Source organism: Trichechus manatus, unplaced genomic scaffold, assembly GCF_000243295.1.
Source record: "Trichechus manatus latirostris isolate Lorelei unplaced genomic scaffold, TriManLat1.0 scaffold00159, whole genome shotgun sequence".
Classification (NCBI taxonomy): Eukaryota; Metazoa; Chordata; class Mammalia; order Sirenia; family Trichechidae; genus Trichechus; species Trichechus manatus.
Window position 1 is genome coordinate 2575060 of NW_004444095.1, and position 18906 is coordinate 2593965.

Sequence of the window (18906 nt, forward strand, 5' to 3'; positions counted from 1 at the left end):
AACTATTAATCTCTCTTTAATCAGATACCTAGTCTGTAAAAAAGGATCATAATAATCAACCTCATATGTTTGTTACAAAAATTAAATACTAATCCTGCCTTGGAGTGGCAGATCCAAGGGGGAGGTGATAGCACGATCACATAAGTAGTCCCTGTGTACTCATTCCTAGATAGGCCCGTATTCCTTCTCCAGATCCAGTTTCCAAGCTGATTTTGTTTTTCTGGGGATTGGGTGAACCAGGTCCCTGAATAATAGTCTAATGTACTTTAATAGACTACTTCATTTCTACTTAATCAAGACTTATTAAACAAAAAGTCAGTCCTTTGGGTTCTCATTTGGGTTTGGAGGAATAATGATATGGATAGTACCTTAGTATCAGCCCGGGTGAGTCAGGAAGTAGATGATTAACAAAGGGGACCATTTATAAAGATGAAGCAAGGGTAGTGGAAACTAATTAAGGTCCCTGTAGTATCTGCAGTCTAGCAACAGCAGAAGTTGCCAAGAATGGGAGAGGGAAAGAAACATTTCCAGAACTCAAAAGAGAATAGTTTGACAGGAACTATGTCCTTTGGTAGAAGGAAACAGAAAACTTTCTGTACTATGAAAGGGAGGAGTCAGGGCAATAAATATCCTAATTCCAGTTTCCTCTCATCTACCAGTCTCCAGCAGGTGACTTTCATTGGCCATATCCAATCAGAAGTCTAAGCCTATAGATGCACCCTGAAGTCACCTTCTTTGGACCAAAGTGTGGTAAAGAATGGACCTGGTCCTGAGGTTCAACCTTCACCTAAAGATTAGACAGGCCAATAAAACAAAATCAGAGTAAAGGGGCACACTAGCCCAAGAGCAAGGACTAGAAGGCAGGAGGGGACAGGAAAGCTGGTAATCGGGAACCCAAAGTTGGGAAGGGAGAGGGTTGACATGTCGTGGGGTTGGTAATCAATGTCATAAAACAATATGTTTACTAACTGTTTAATGAGAAGCTAGTTTGTTCTGTAAACCTTCATCTAAAGTACAGTAAAAAATTAAAAAAAAGAGTCGACCTGGAGGGCCAGGTGGAAGATATTCAGCACATCCTCTCTAAGTTACTAATTAAAGAAAAAGGAGAAGGAAGATGGAGGGAGCTGGGGTAAGTTCTGGTTCTGTGAACTCTCAAACATTTCGTAAAATGACAGGACGGCCTACATGATGTCGAAGGATCTTTTTTGCAATAAAAATTTTGAATCTGATTTAGATTAGTGTATACTTAGATTTTACTGCCATCTACTGCCCTCTAACACTTTAATAGAAACAAAAAGATGCTTAATAAAAATATTAATTTTACACACCCCATTCATTGCAGCACTGTTCACGAGAGCAAAAAGATGGAAACAACCTAGGTGCCATCAGCTGACAAATGGGTAAACAATTTATGGTATATTCACACAATGGAATACTACGCAATAATAAAGAACAATGATGAATCTGTGAAACGTCTTACAACATGGAGGAATTTGGAGGGCGTTATGCTGAGTGAATTTAGTCAGTCACAGAAGGACAAATATTGTATAAGACCACTATTATAAGAATTCAAGAAAAGGTTTAAACACAGAAGAAAACATTCTTTGATGGTTATGAGGGTGGGGAGGGAGAGTGAGGGTTATTCATTAACTAGATAGTAGACAAGAATTATCTTAGGTGAAGGGAAGGACAGCACACACTACCGGGGAAGTCAGCACAACTGGACTAAACCAAAGCTAAGAAGTTTCCTGAATACAATCAAACACTTTGAGGGCCAGAGTAGCAGGGGTAGGTGTCTGGGGACCATGCTTTCAGGGGGCATCTAGGTCAACTGGCATAATAAAGCTGATTAAGAAAATGTTCTGCATCCTACTTTGGTGAGTGGTGGCTGGGGTCTTAAAAGCTAGAGAGTGGCCATCTAAGATGCATCAATTGGTCCCAACCACCTGGAGTAAAGGAGAATGGAGAACACCAAAGACACAAGGAAAGTATTAATCCAAGAGACAAAACGGCCACATAAACCAGAGACTCGATCAGCCTGAGAGCAGAAGAACTAGATGGTGCCTGGCTACCACCAATGACCGCCCTGACAGGGAACACAACAGAGAGTCCTGGATGGAGCTGGAGAAAGGTGGGGTGCAGAACTCAAATTCTAGTAAAAAGACCAGACTTAATGGTCTAACTGAGACTGGAGGAACCCTGGAAAGCATGGCCCCTGGAGTCTCTGTCAGCCCAGAACTAAAACAATTCCCGAGGTCAACTCTTCAGACAAAGATTGGACTGGACTGTGGGACATAAAATGATACTCATGAAGAGAGTGCTTCTTAGCTCAAGTAAATATATGAGACTAAACAGACAGCTTCTGCCTGGAGGTGAGATGGGAAGGCAGAGAGGGTTAGGAGCTGGTTGAATAGACATGGGAAATCAGGGGTGGAAAGTAGGAGGGTGCTGTCACAGTATGGGGAGAGCAATTAGAGCCACATAACAATGTATGTATAAATTTTTGTATGAGAGACTGATTTGAATTGTAAAGTTTTACTTAAACTACCACAAAAAAGTATAATTTTAAATATTTTATTGTGTTTTAGCTTAATTGAATAAATGTGTACAAATGAAAAAACTGATGAGAACAATGCTTGTATCAAACATAAAATTTGCAAAGAATGTTAAGAAGCCAGAAATGCTTCTAAGAACAGTGGCTAAAGTCTAACAGCTAGGAAAGTAATACCTTACAAAAGCTGCTTCTGGAAAAAAAAAAATCTCCAGATACTATGATCAATTAGCTAAAGCAATACATCTAGACGTGAACGTTTTTTGTTTGTTTATTTCCAAATAAAAACTTCCAAGACTAAATCAGAAAGTTTCAGAGTTTCTTAAAAAATGATGGTGAGGTAAGCAATTTATCCATGTCATCCCCCTTTGTTCCTATGCTCCTTCTTCCTTCTTTCCTTTACCTTTGCCCTGGGCTAGGCTCTACATCTCTCATTGCCTTAAATGAAATGATCTAGAAATGACTTCTAATTTTCTTTTCATTGCAATATCCACTTTGCTAAGCCTGGCTGGTCACAATATTGTCTCGTACTCCATGAGGATCTATTTATGGTATGTAATTTTGTTGTGAATTTGCTGAATATTTTAAATAACCTTCCTTAACAAGCTCTATTAGAAGAACGTTTATTTTTATATCCATTTACTTCAGTGTTATTGCATAGTTTTCTTAGTCTTTAACTGTATCAGAATCTTTACCTATTTTGTTAGAAATTAATGTCTCAGTGTCTGCCAACTCCTAAGCTACCAAAAGGGGGCCCTGAAGACCATTTGAGTGGATGGATTTCAAAGATCTAAAATCACTAAATGCTTCCCGATAGCAGGAAGGATGATCAATAAATAAGATAACTTGTTTTAAAAAGAGAACCCTGGTGGTGTAATGGTTAAGCACTCTACTGCTAACTGAAAGGCTAATGGTTCAAATCCACCCAGCGGCTCCACAGGAGAAAGACCTGACAATCTGCTCCCGTAAAGATTACAGCTTAGAAAACCATATGGGGCAGTTCTACTCTGTCACGTGGGGTTCGTATAGTGAGAATCGATTCGTCAGCACCCATCAACAACACCATCTTTCAGTACAACAAGAATGCTCTTTAGAAGTGAGATTGGAGAGACTTTGACTCACATACTTTGGACAGGTCATCACAAGGACGTCATACTTAGTAGAGGGCCACCACAGGCAAGGGAAACTCAATGAAATGGATTCACACAATACACACAAGAATGGACCCAAACATACCAACAATCATAAAGATAGCACGGGGCCAGGCAAAGTTTCATTCTGTTATACATAAGGTTGTCATTCATTTGGAGCCAACTTGATGATAACTAACAACAACGTCTTTCGGGATATAATTGGAAAAGGACACAGTTTAAATTACAGTTTGACCAAATATTTCTGCATCTATAAGAGGAAACAGTATAATAGTGGTCAAGATTTTGGGATGTAAAGTCATATTTTCTGGGTTTGATTCCTGGATACATCACTAAGCAGCTACATGAATTTGAGAGTTATTCACCCATACCAAGATTCAGCTTCCTGATTTGCAAAATTGAGATAATAATAGTATCTGTCTTTTTAGGTAATTATGAAGATTGAATAATGTATAATTGCTTAGCATCTTGCTTGGCACACATTATGAGCAAAATAAATATTAATGGACTGTGTGGCTAATTGCCTCCATGAACAACTGCCTCCTTGGCCATGAGACCAGAAGAACTAGATGGTGCCCAGCTACCAGTACTGAACATTTTGGTCAAAGATTCTATAGAAGAATCCTGATCAAAAGCAGAAAAATGCAGAACAGAATTTCAAATAATCATGGAATCCTGACTTTCTGCCTTCATGGAGGCTGGATGAACCCCTGAAACTACTGCCCTGAGATAATCTTTAAACCTCTAACCAAAAATATCCCCAGAAGTCTTCTTAAAATCAAACCAGAGTTTAGCTTAACTAGTAAAGAATGTCTGCCTTGAGCATTATGCTCATTTAAGATCTATCTATACAGGATCAAAATGACAACAGTAACTCAAAAGATTAGATAGGAAACTTAGGGTGCAGTGAGTTCATGTTAATGGTGGAGGAACAACTCAGAAAAAGAGGGTGAGAATGGTTGCACACTCTAAGAATGTAATCAAAGTCACTGAATTGTACATGTAGAAACTGTTGAACTGGTGTCTCTTCTGCTGTGTATATTCTCAACAACAATAAAATAAATAATAAATATTAACAGCTAGTTAGTTCTAAAAATCCAGATTTAGACATATTCAGACAAAAGGCTTTAAACCGAACTACAAGAACCCAATATTCCTCTAATTTACTATCATCTAATACATTCTGCAGAGCCCCAGTGGCACAACGGTTAAGTGTTTGGCTGCTAACCAAAAGGTCAGCAGTTCAAATCCACCAGCTACTCCTTGGAAACTCTATGGAGCAGTTCTACCCTGTCTTATAGGGTCTCTATGAGTCAGAATTGACTTGATGGCAACAGGTTTTGATAATAGATTCTGCACACACATCATTTTCTAAAAAATGCCATGAGAACAGAAAGGGAATGTGGTTAGGCAAATCCAAGTTCTGGAGAAAATATATATTGAATTTTAAACCTTTAAACAATGCTTGAACTTCCCAATTATTTAAATGAGGATAACATCAGCAGCTTTTTGAGGAGTTCAGACCCACTTCACTAAGCAATAGCCCTAAAATCTCACAATTTTTCTTCTCCCCCTACAATCTATATATATATGTATGCATGTTGAAATCAGAAATTGGATGAAATGGAACATCATGAAAGTCTAATAAATAATTACATAACACAGTTAGCATAACAATAATTATTGGAAAAGGATAGGATTATTGGGAAATGGATTTGGGTAGTTTTCAGGAGGAGCACAGAGGATGTTATATGCATTAATTGGCTAGTAGTATATAGATGTGAGGGGTCCTAGTGCCGCAGTGGTAAAGAGCTTGGCTGCTAAACAAAAGGTTAGCAGTTCACACCCACCAGCCACTCCTTGGAAGCCCTATGGGGAAGTTCTATTCTGTCCTACAAGGTCACTATGAGTCAGAACTGACTCGATGGCAATTTTTTTTTTTTTTTGGTTTTGGATATAGATGTGAAAGGAGTTGTGGTGGCACAGTGGCTAAAATGCTCAGCTGCTAACCCAAAGGTCGGCAGTTCAAACTCACCAGCCATTCTACAGGAGAAAGATGTGGCAGTCTACTTCCATAAAGATTACAGCCTTGGATACCCTGTGGGGCAGTTCTACTCTGTCCTATAGTGTCGCTATGAGTCAGAATTGACTCAAAGGCAACAGGGTTTATATAGATGTGAGGTTCAGTTCTATTGATTATCCCCTAGCTCAGACATTCTTTCCATTCTTATTGTAAATCTATTATCTTCTCTTCTTTTCTAGTCCTTTTTGACCGTATTTCAAAGAAAAACAAACAAAAAAATGAAACCCATTGCCATCTAGTTGATTCCAACTTATAAGTGACCCTATAGGACAGAGTAGAACTGCCCCAAAGAGGTTCCTAGGAGTGGCTGGTGGTTTTGAACCGCCGACCTTTTGGTTATCAGCCAAATGCTTAACACTGCGCCACAAGGGTCCCATTTCAAAGAAAGGGCTACGGAATTAATGTTGACTAGTCATTTCCTTAAGCATTTTGATTCTGAGCATTTCATTCAAGCCACCAACCATGTGCTCTTTCCTGACATCTTTAAGACTTACATGCACTCAATCTCTCTCTCCTCTGACCAATGTTTCCAAGTCTAAGAAAGCCTAGGGACACAATACCCCCAATTCCCTTGCTACTCGCTGCATTTGCTTTCATGTCTAGGATCTCAGGGGGAGACAACAACACTGGAATCCCAGAATGGAGGAAAAGAGCCTGGGTTTCAAGGGCAGACAGGTCAAGATTAAAGAGTGAGTCTACCAATTAATATCCACAATGCCTGAGGCAACACCTTAACATCTCTGGCCACATTTATTTACCTGTAAAACTGAAGATTAAAATCCCTCCAGGACAAGTTTAGTATTAAAGTTAAATGAAATAATATAATCAGTTAGTACAATGTTTAGCAGAGTAGGTGTTATGGATAGAACTGTGTCCCTCAAAAATGTGTGTCAACTTGGCTTGGCCATGATTCCAGTATTGTATGACTGTCCACCATTTTGTCATCTGATGTGATTTTCCTATGTATGGTAAATCCTACCTCTATAATATTAATGAAGCAGGATTAGAGGCACTTATGTTCATGAGGCAATACTCTATCTGTAAGATTAGGTTGTATCTTGAGTCAATCTCTTTTGAGATATAAAAGAGAGAAGCAAGCAGAGAGACAGGGGGGATCTCCTACCACCAAGAATGAAGAACCAGGAGGGGAGCGCATCCCTGCACTAAGAAGCTCCTAAATCAGGGGAAGATTGATGACAAGGTCCTTCCCCAGAGCAGACAGAGAGAGAAAGTCTTCCCCTGGAGCTGATGGCCTAAATATGGACTTCTAGCCTCCTAGATTCTGAGAGAATAAATTTCTCTTTGTTAAAACCATCCACTTGTGGTATTTCTGTTATAGCAGCACTAGATAACTAAGATAGTAGGTAAGTGGTGAGTAAATGTTCATTTTCTTCTATTTCTGACATCATCACCTTATCATTCCATTCTTAGTCTAGGATTCATGGAAATAGCATCTCTGCGCATCAGTATTTATTCCCAGTAGCCTTTATAATTATTTTATATATCTTTATTTACTAAATATTCTCAGCGTTCTGTAGCTATACAACATCATGTAAAGATATCTGATTTTCATAGTTTTCTCATTCTCACTAGGTATGGCAGAGATTTTCATTTGGTAAGTGCATATAAATATGATCCATTATAAATTATCTCAAACAAACAAACAAAAAACATTGTAACACTGAAAAACAGATTACCACTAGCTGTGCCAGTAGAAATAATTGTTCATACCAGAAATATTAAACATGAAATTATAGTATGCTGCAGTTAACAATTTCATATTCTTTAGACAGAGATAGGGTGCCATATACAACCTTATTTTAAAGTCAACAGCATTGGATTTATGATCATGCATTTTGTTATGAGATTCATGAATATATTTTTCAAAGAAAAATTATTTTCTTAAAATTCATATTATTGTATATGTATGGCTTTCTCGTGAAGAGCTTTCCCTGAAAATACATTCTGAAATATTTTATATAGGTACATAATTCATTTACAATATTAATGTTGTATTACCTATTCAGGGGAACTGAAATTAATTGGTGCTGGTTCAGGAAAATAGAGATATTTTACATGAAACTGACTTAGTAAGTCAGAAAATGGGTCCTTTCCTTCTCTTTTTTTTTCCCACCACAGTATTATAGGAGCAATTAAGTATAAAAAAGAAAATTGGTGCCTCTAAGATGAGGGGGTCTTTAGTAGATGCACTAATGTACGTTAGAGCCAGGCTGTGGGATTTTGAGCAATGTTACAGAATCAGTACTCAGTAATTTCTAATCAACTACTTAGTAATCTGTTAGCTGGAATTGCTTGATTTGTTAAAATAAGAACATGGGTATGGATTGCATTATTATTATTATTTTAATTAGAGCAATGACATTATCGAGTACACAAAGTTATCATTGGAAACTGCTGCTTGTTAATAGATTACTAATAGAAAATTAGCTGTCTTCTCAACTAAATTTTTTAAAAAAACTTATAAAATTGAGTATCAAGTGCATGCTACTATGTAAACTAAGTGTGGTGCTGTTCATCTTTGTATTATCTTGCCACATATTTATGTCAAAAAATGTTATTACAACACAAATCACTTTCATTAGGGTGGGAGTCATGTTTTATACAATAACAGCTAACATGTATTTAATACTGGGTGTCAAGTATTCTAAGTGCTTTCTATGCAAATACCCATTAAATATTTCCATCAGCCCTATTATCATCATCATTGTTGTCTTGATTTTATAAATAAGGAAGCTGAGGCAATGAAAGGGTAAGTAACTTTTGCAAAGTCATTCACCTAGTAAGTGGTAGAGCTGTGATTTGAACCAAGGCAATCTGGTTGCATAGTCTATGATATACTGACTCACAGATAAGGGGTATTAATATTGCTCAAATAAGCATAAGCAATAGATACAGCTCTTTGATATAGCTCCACATTGTATGGTATTTGAATAGAAACAAACTACACTGTGTGAGTATGTGTGTGTGTGTACTTAATTGAGTTTCAGGTTTTATTACCTGTTGACACTTGAATTCATTCTATTACATTGGGGCAGTTCTACTCTGTCCTATAGGGTCGCTATAAGTCGGAATCGATTCCACGGCAATGGGTTTGGTTTGGTTTTTTATTACTAGAAGGCTAGGAGCCCTGGAGGCACAGTGGTTAAGCACTCAGCTGTTAACTAGAAGGCCAGCAGTTTGAACCCACCGACTACACCACTGGAGAAAGATGTGGTAGTCATCTGCTTCCATAAAGATTTACAGCCTTAGATAACTTATGGGGCAGCTCTACTCCCCATCCTATGGGGTCACTATGAGTAGGAACCAACTTGACGGCCAACAGGTTTGGTTTGGTTTGACTAGAAGGCTTGCTTGAAAACACAACCAAACAAAACACCACAATGGTGAGGTCCTACAGTATGTTCTTACTAAACATTTCACAAAAGTAATGTTGAGTGCCGATTTATGGGAAACAGTTCTTTGAAAGCAATGTTGGCATGGCATAGTTGCCATGAAAAATGCTAATCACAAAATAGAGTTTAAGATGGAGTTTTTGACATCACCAGGAGGTAAAAGTTTCTCATATTTGCATGGCTTGGCTATTGTGAAGACTACTGTCATGGTTTGAATTGTGTACCCCAAAACATGTGTGTATCAATTTGACTGGGCCATGATTCCCAGAATTGTGTGGTTAGCCTCCATCTTGTGATTCTAATTTTATGTTAAAGAGGATTAGGGTGGGATTGTAACACCACCTTTACCCTGGTCACATCCCTGATCCAATGTAAAGGGAGTTTCCCTGGGGTGTGGCCTGCACCACCTTTTATCTCTCATGAGATAAAAGGAAAGGGAAGCAAGCAGAGAATGGGGTACCTCATACCATCAAGAAAGCAGTGCCGGGAGCAGAGCGCATCCTTTGGACCCGGGTCCCTGCGCAGAGAAGCTCCTAGTCCGGGGGAACATTGACGAGAAGTCCTACAGAGAGAAAGCCTTCCCCTGGAGCTGACGCCCTGTATTTGGACTTTTAGCCTACTTTACTGTGAAGAAATAAATTTCTCTTTGTTAAAGCCATTCATTTGTGGTATTTCTGTTATAGCAGTACTGTATGACTAAGACAACTACTTTCTTGATTTTTCTTTCAGGAATCGTGCCTATCTGAATACTTTCTCCTGGAACCTATCTGTCAAAATTTTTGTGTGTTGAGATGGTTATGAGGTCTTCTTCCACTTGACGGAATGCATGCTTTTCCTCCCCTGGACCCAAATCCCCTCCTCCTTGAAGGTCAAGTGAAATCTATATGGAACTCAAAGAAAGAAACAATGACTTTGCTAAGCCTTCTGTCTTGTTTCTTAATAAGAATCTGGGGAGAAAAGTTAGGCTAAGGGCCAGTAGGCCTGATTTGTCCTAGGACTGAGGCCAGAAGGGCACAAAGAGTCTTCACAACTCATCAGAAGCTCAAATTTTATGAGTTGTTTTCTTGCTCCTACCAAGAACCTTTTTATTGTTTATTTAAATTATCAGATTTCCAGGTCCCTGGCAGAAACGTAGCAATACTGAAGCCTGTGTGGATAGTAAAACTAGTCAGAATTATGTTTCTTATACCTGTTCACAATTTTCATTGCCACGGCTTCATTCAGGCTATATATACTTTCTGCACTATCCCCTAACATGTCTTCTGGCTTCCTGTTTCTGTGTGCTCTAATTTACCTAACAAGATATATCTTCCTAAAAAATGAGATCCATTTTCCTACATTGCTACTCTCTTCAGTTTAATTTCTGGGTCAATAATGGCCCTCCATTATCTGAGCCTTGTGTTCAAGATACTCCATGATTAGACTTTAACCCCTCAGCCTTGAGAATAATGCTGATGTATTGTAACTGTAACAAATGATCAAGTCAAATGACATACCCTACATTTCCCCACCTCATTTTCTTTGCTCAGACAATTCATTGTTTTTAACTCTCTCATGCCATTGGCCATATTCTACTTTAATGCTCATTTGTTTTCTGTGTCATTATCTGATGTACTAAAATGTGAGCTTCTTGAGGGAGAGTCCATATATGGCTGGTCTGTGTATTGGTCAAAACGCCCATCTTGCTTTGATAAGTGTTTGTTCAGTGAGATGGAATAAAATACAATGGAATGAAATGAAATGTCAGTCCTTTGGCAAGATAACACCTAAACCTTCCCTGTTACATGAACATCTAGATCATTTTAAAGGTCACCAGATGAGGATATTTCACAATCTTGGCGACCCGAATGTTTGAGATTAAATGAGCTTCAAGGAAAGGAGTGTATATGATAGGTGACTGAGTTTCTAAGAGGTTATTTAATTTGTATTCATCAGTATTTAACAGAGAACATTCACTGAAGTCAGAATATACGGCACATGTTACATTCATATCTGCATATTCTAATGACTTGCACAGGAAGAACATTGTTGATGCTGCCATTTAGCTGAGATAGCTACGACCAAAGTTTAAATCTCTAAAAAGAATTGGCAACCTAGCTAGTAAAGAAAAGCTTCGAACTCCATCCTAGTCCAACTGTACCATGAGACAAAATACTCCATGATCAAATATTTTCCTTTTGATGAAAACACCCTACAAAAGAGCAATTTTTTTTCTTCCCTTCAATGAAAGTTCAAACTCACTACAGATAGTCCACAACTAACATCGGGGTTCAGTTCCGGCGATTCCATCAGTTCTAATGTAGGTCGAATACCACATTTTTTTTTTAGTTTTCATTTATGATTGCCTTTTATTATCAGTATCTTTATAAATCATAACATTGAACATCTGTGAGTGAACATCTGAGAATGTTAACATCAGCAAATTACCCGCTGCAACACTGTATGTAGTACATTTTACTAACAATAAGACTTAGAAGAAAAGAAAAGATGATTGTGAGTGTGGTTCGTCATAACTCAAATATGTCATAAGTCTGGGACTACCTGTACAGGCTTTAACCACTCAGTAGAATTACGACTCCTTCATGTCCCTCCATAGTCTTACCACACCTGCATGAGAAAGCCTTTTATTCCTTGTCAACCTCACTAATAGACTTCCTCCCTTAAGATGGAAGTGACCAGCCAGAATTATATTTGACATGTTTCTTCACAATAGGAACAAGAGGTTCAATCTGTTCACTCCTCAGAGTAAATTACTCTTGGGCACCTCAGATCCAAAGCGAACTTCTAAATTCTCTCCCCAAAGTAATATATATGAAGAATAAATGGTCTCTTCCAAAAATTTGTAGCAAATTAAACTTTTCATGGTTAGCCAGAGATAACAGGTCGGCTCGATTTAATAGTAACCACCAATATAGGATCGAATGCTTTATCTTGCCTAATTGCCAGGTTCAGTAAAAGTGACTTATCTTCACGACATTTCAAAGCGGTTGAATTTCTAGCCTGCCTCATAATCAAATGCTGCTGAAATGAAGATAGCAAAGGATCCTGTCACAGAACATACAGAGGCATATATGTAACATGGTGTACTTGCAAGATTTGCAAAATATTTTTATCTTACTCTCCAATTGAGAGGCAGAGAGAGACAATTTGAGAGTGAGAGAGAGAGCTTGGAAGTGAGGGATAGAAGACAAGCACCCTCGGCCCTGAGCAGAATGTTAAATCAGTTCCCAGCAACACAACTTGTATCTTTTCATTTAATTCTGTCGTCTGTAATTATCTCTTAGGAAAAAAAAAAGAAAAAGAAAATAAAACAAAAGTGGAGATGACTCAAGGATTTCTTGTCTATCTCCACAAAGCTAATTAGCCTAAGGGTTATATTAGGTAATTACATTAGGTGGTGATGCAGCAGGGTGAAGTTTGTTTTTTGAATATGCAGGGTCACTGTTGCTTTTGTTGTCAAAAACCCAAAAAACAAAATATCCTAATTTTCATTCATTTACAATTCTTGGGAGGGAAAGCTGCAAAGTGAATTAATGACAATTTAAATAAAGTTTTAGTTTGAACTGTTACATAAAGAAAGAACATTTATCTTCTTCCATTTTATGAAGCATAGGGACACTAACAAAAATAATTACTCCCTGTTTAGTGTGTAAATTTAAGAAAGTATACGTTTCACATTAAGTAAACTCAGCTCCTGTTCAAATTGTTTGCTTCTATTAAATCATTTTCTGGCTAACACAATTACTTCCAAGTATCAGCAAGAGTATTATCAAGTGTCAGGTTTTCTCTTGACTATGTGTCTTTCCCTTGTCTTAATTCTATTAAAAAAAAAATCCTGGAGTGGGCTCAAACAGTTGAAGGAGAGATGGAAGTTTGTCTTACTCTCTGAGCCAGCAAACCAATTCCTTCTGTTTCTCTTTTTGCACGTATTTGAGTAAGTCCTGCATGTAAAATACTACATAATCAACTTGCATTTAATTCTGTTGCTTTCTTTTTTGTTTGTTTCAAATTCTTCTCTTCAGAGCAATTTCATACTCATTAGAAATGGCATATTTTCAGTTAATGGTCAATCTATTCAAATTTTATGACAGCATTAGTCAAATATTTTCCATTCCATTCACTTTATATCTTCTAGAGAAAAGTGCAAAACATATCAGGTAATTGTCAGAATATTAAGATCCTGGATGACCTGTCTAACCTTAATGAAGGGTTTGTTCAGAGTTCTGAGCTAAGACCTTTCATCATAGTTGACCTAAGTCATCCACACATATGTCTTCCCTACAATTTCTTCTCCGACTTCCCTTTTGGAGCCCTTCTTCCAAGCTTCTCCTTTAGACCCTGTGTATCCAGTACCTGCAACACCCCCTCCAGTGTTCAATGTTACTGGCTTTAATCTTGCTCTTTCGTGAAATGCATCACATTCCAGGAATATTGTAAAAATTTAAACCATGACTGAAGGCACACTAGAAACCAAATAGCTCAACACTTTATTTCCACAGTGAAGAAATGGAGAACATGAGAGTGATTTCTGAAAATTACACATTTAGTTAGTGGTGGTGCAAACTGTTACTGCATATACCTGCTAACCTAAAGGTTGGCAGTTCGAGTCCACCCAGAGATATCTCAGAAGAAAGGCCTGGTGGTCTACTTCCAAAAAACAGCCATTGAAAACCCTATGGATCACAGTTCTACTCTGAAACACATGGGGTTGCTATTAGTCAGCGTTGACTCGACAGTAACTAATAACTGGTAGAACTGGGTTTAATATTCTGTCTTCTAGAGAGTGAAAAAAGTTGTCTTAGGATCAGTTCCTCCAAAAACAGATCCTGAACTAAGGATTTGGATGCAAGTCGTTTATTTGGCAGATGATCTCACGAAGCACTATGAGAGGGTGGGTGTGTGGGATAGGTTACTCAGTGGACATCTGGAGCTCAGTCTTGCTGGTGAACCTCCGAGAGGCTGTGAAGAACATACTTCATAACTATCCCACCTAGGGACAAGGATTCTGGGGTATTTAGCCACTAACTCCCATCCCTCACTGGTTGATGGTAGCTCAGGTGGCACTAACTCCACTTCCTGTCCACCCTTAAATTGGCTAAAACTCTCTTGCAGACAGAGAATACCATCAGATAGAGAAAAGGCAATGGTGTGTACAGAAATTGCATGCAACTTCCAGTGTAGGCCAAGCAGAAGAGGACAGGCACAGACACTGTCTGCCAAAGTTACAATTCACGCAGGAAACGTGATACGAAAAGCAGCTCTGGATTTAACTTTTTTATCAGATGTTCCCACTAAAATCTGTGTGACAATGCAGCCATAAATAATAACGATGGGTTCTCCAAATATAACGTGGAGTAATCTGGAAGACATTATGCTGAGTGAAATGAGTCAATCACAAAAGGACAAATATTATGTGATCTTATTTTTATAAAAAAGACAAGAGATTGGGGGAATCACTCCCTAGGTAGTAGATACTTATTTTTGGTGATGGGAAAGGTAACGATGACTGTGGTTGAAGTATACAAAGCTTGACCAAGGTAAATGATGTCATTAAGTACACAAGAAAAAAGGATGTTTTTAGTACATGCTATGACATATACAATTTTGCAAGAACAGCAAAAACAATAAAAAAAAGTGTGGTTATATATGTATGTAAGTATGCATGTATGTATATAGGTATGTATAGGTGTGTATACATGTACGCATACATAGATGTATGTATATTGTATATATGTATGTGTGTCATGCAAATATATTCATGTATACAATAAAGCACATAAGGGGCTCAGTTATAGATACTTCTTAGGCTTAACCAAACATCTTGCTGGATTGGTTTACGGGGTTTAAAGGCTTAGGAACATAGTCTCATGGGACAATTCGGTCGATTGGCATAACATAATTATAAAGTTTATGTTCTACATCCTAGATTGGTGAGTAGTGTCTGGGGTCTTAATAGCTTGAGAGTGGCCAAATAAAACTATAGGTCTGTACTCATCTGGAGTAAAAGAGAAACAAGAAAACCAAAGACTCAGAAAAGAAACTAGTCTTTAGGACCAATAGCCTACATAAACCACAACTTCATCTACCCTGGGAACAGAACAAGATGGTGCACAGTTACCACTACAAACCATTCTAATCAGGAATACAAGAGATGGATCCTGACAGAATGGGAGAAATACTTGGAACACATCTCAAATTCTTAAAAAAAAATCCAGATTTACTGGACAGGTTAAGAGTAGGCACTCCCCGAGACTATCGCCCTGAGATACTCTTTAAACTTTGAAACACAACTATTCATTGAGATCACCTTTTAGCTAAATAACAGATTGACTCATAAAATAAAAAATATCACCCATGAGTTTTGTGCTCCTTTAAAAAATCATCTATATGACACCAAATGGCTAATATTTACTCTAAGTCAAAGACGAGAAGGCAAGAAGGCAGGGAAACTAGATTACTGGATATGGAACAATCAGAACAGAAATAATGAAAATACTGACACACTGTGAGAAATGTAACCAATGTCACTGAACAATTTGTGTAGAAAATTGTTAAATGGGAACCTAATTTGTTGTGAAAACTTTCACCAAAAACACAATAAAATAATATTTATAAAAAAAAATCTAAGTGACAAGTCACTTCTCTAAGTTACAACTTCCAAATGAAAATCATAATACAGTAGATACTTCTTTTTTTTCTTCCTGGTTAAAAAACCAAACCCATTGTCGTTGAATAGATTCCAACCCATAGTGACCCTACAGAACAAGGCAGAACTGTCCCATAGGGTTTCCAAGAAGCGAGTGGCTGGTGGATTAGAATGCCGACCTTTTGGTTAACAGCCAAGCTCTTAACCACTGTGCCACCAAGGCTCCATTGGATGGTTAGTGGTTGGGAATTACCATAGCTATGTAGTTGTTAGGTGCCGTCAAGTCAATTTTTGTCTCATAGTGACCCCTTGTGATACAGTAGAACTGTCCCATATGGTTTCCTATGCTGTTATCTTTACAAGAGCAGATTGCCAGGTCTCTCACCTGCAGAGCCAATGTGTGGGTTTGACCCGCCAACCTTAACTGTTAAGCAGCCAAGAGCTTAACCATTGTGCAACCTATAGCACTTACTAAACTGCTTATAGACTGCTTTGTGGACAGTAATAGCAGGGGCCAGCCCCATTTATCATTGAAAGGTAAAGCACATTAAATAAGAAAATTCTGTGGGATTTAGAAAGAAAGGCATATTTTATCAGCATGAAAGAACTGAGAATCTGACTCTGACAAAAAGTGTTAAAGGGAGAGCAGTTGGGCAAGATACAGAATTAGGAGATGCAACTTGAGGGAGCAGATATTTGCTTTCAAATCCAAGAACCACAAACCCTGAGTAGAGTCTCCAGATAAAATAAAGGATGCAAATTTAAATTTAAATTTCAAAAACCAAAACCAAAACCAAACCCGTTGCCATTGAGTCAATTCCGACTCATAGTGACCCTATAGGACAGAGTAGATTTGCCCCATAGAGTTTCCAAGGATCGGCTGGTGGATTCTAACTGCCCACCTTCTTGTTAGCAGCCAAGCTCTTAACCACTGTACCACCAGGGCTAATTCGGAGCATATATATACTAAAAAACAAAACAACAGCAAAAAAAAAAAACCTCTTCATTGTTTATCTGAAACTCAAATTTAACTAGGCATCTTGTGCCTGCATTTTTATTTGCTAAATCTGGTGACCCTAACCTTGGGCAAGCCATGTGTCTGTGCTTTGTGTGCATGTGTTTGTGAAATGGGTAAGACACAGTTACGAAGATAAAATTTTGAGCTAGTTTTGATGTTTTATAGCATTTAAAATAAAGCACTCTAAAAATTCAAAACCAGAAATATTCTGGTAGGAATCCCAATCACAGAAACAACAAATGCTTTCTGGCAACTAGGGAGCATAACTGTAAATGTACAAACAAACTGAAGAAAGATAAGATGGAAACATTAAAATTAATAGATAACTGCAATTTTTAGCAAAGCAATATTATATATGCTCATTTTTCATCAAGTTTGGCCTGCACCAAGACATTATAAATTGAAGCTAAAAATATGTAAAAAAATATTAGTCTTATTATTTAAATTTGCTTTGCAGGTAATCCCTTCAGAGGCTGTCTTTTAGCAAACCAAAACTTTAATAATGAATCACATACTCCACATTGTTCTCTTCATGGAATATATTTCATTTCTTTTTCCAATATTAAAAGCCTATTAATGCTGTATTTACAAAACAACAAAAAAAAAGATTGCAAAAAATATAAGCTAAAAATGACTTGTCCTGATTTGAAACTTTCAGCTTTGCTATCTGTAAACCATGACATGTGTATGTATGTATGTGTAATACACATATACACGTACAGTATTTTTTTTTTGTTTTCTAGTAGAGACCTACAGCATAAAATATACTAACCTTATGTTGTTGTACTTGGCGTTTTAGGTCTTCAAGATCGGGTCCAAGGGGTTCTTCCTCCATTTTCCTTGTTCTCTCTTCTGTTTTTGTTAGCCAGTCATTTAACTCTTTCAATTGCTGATTCTGGAGATCCATCAGAACTTTATGCAAACTAAAAATTTGAAAGAAGTATATGATTACCTCTATTAAGATAACTTAATATCATCAAACTTCTAGCTAGATATGGCATGCTTAAACTTTTTGATAGCTGTTGGACATTAAGTAGGAAGACAATTAGAGCCTGCTATCATTCATCATTGAATATATTCTTTCTTAGACTTATTATTATAGTCCATGTACCTCAGTTTCTTGAAAATTTCATGTAAGTAAGTAAATATCAACACGCTAACTAAAGTGTGAGCCATCACTGATACCTGAGTCAGTAGTATATCTTGGCAATCATTTGTCTATATTTTCACTATTTGGCTATGTGTGGTGGTTAAAGATGAGGGCACTCTTCTCATCAAGAGATGAAGGCTATTTCCTATCCCCTTGAATAGGGGCTGACCTTGTGACTGGATTTGACCAATAAAATGTGTCAGAAGTGACATGGTACGAGTTTCAAGTTTGGGTTGTTAAAGGGCAAGAAGTAGTTGTACTCTCTCTCATGGAATACAGTTATTATAATGAAAGGAAGTCCAGGCTAGACTACTGAGTGATTAGAGACCATGTGGAGAGTAGCCATGGAGGATTCAATGCTGTCTTGGAAGTTGAGCTTCCAGCTGAATGAGCCCCATGAGTAACCTAAGCAGTATCACCCAGAGCAGAGCAACAACCCGGCTGAGCCCTGCCTATGTTACTGACCCATTAAATCACGATACAATTATAAATTATTAAGCCACTAAATTTTGAGGTCATTAATTATACAGAAATAAATATATGAAACAGTGATTTTTTTCAAAGAGGTACAAAACAGCGGGCTGGACAATGAATTTAAAGTCCAAAGACCTGGGTACACAGTCCAGCAACAGGCTGTGAAACAAAGTTCTTAAATCTTCTCAATAACATTTCCAATACCAGAGATATGTGATAATACCTTGGCTATAAATTACACAACATTATAGTAAAGAAGAAATAAAACTTTAGGTTATTTCATTAGTTAATTCAGCAAATAGTTGAGACTAAAAGAAGTGTTAATACTCCTTTTAAATTACACGTTCTTCTTGATAGGCATAATTAAAGCATTTTAAGAAATCCTAATATGCTGAACACTGATCTTATAATATCACTACA

General features: G+C 37.5%; 1 protein-coding gene across 1 annotated transcript in view; it reads right to left on the minus strand.

The window, feature by feature from the left end:
• DMD (dystrophin) overlaps positions 1–18906 on the minus strand; it is a 2372918-nt gene that overhangs the window by 1607964 nt on the left and 746048 nt on the right. The window contains exon 12 of the mRNA XM_004386236.2: positions 17635–17785. Within this exon, the coding sequence (XP_004386293.1) occupies positions 17635–17785 (151 nt within the window). The remainder of the gene's footprint in view (positions 1–17634; positions 17786–18906) is intronic.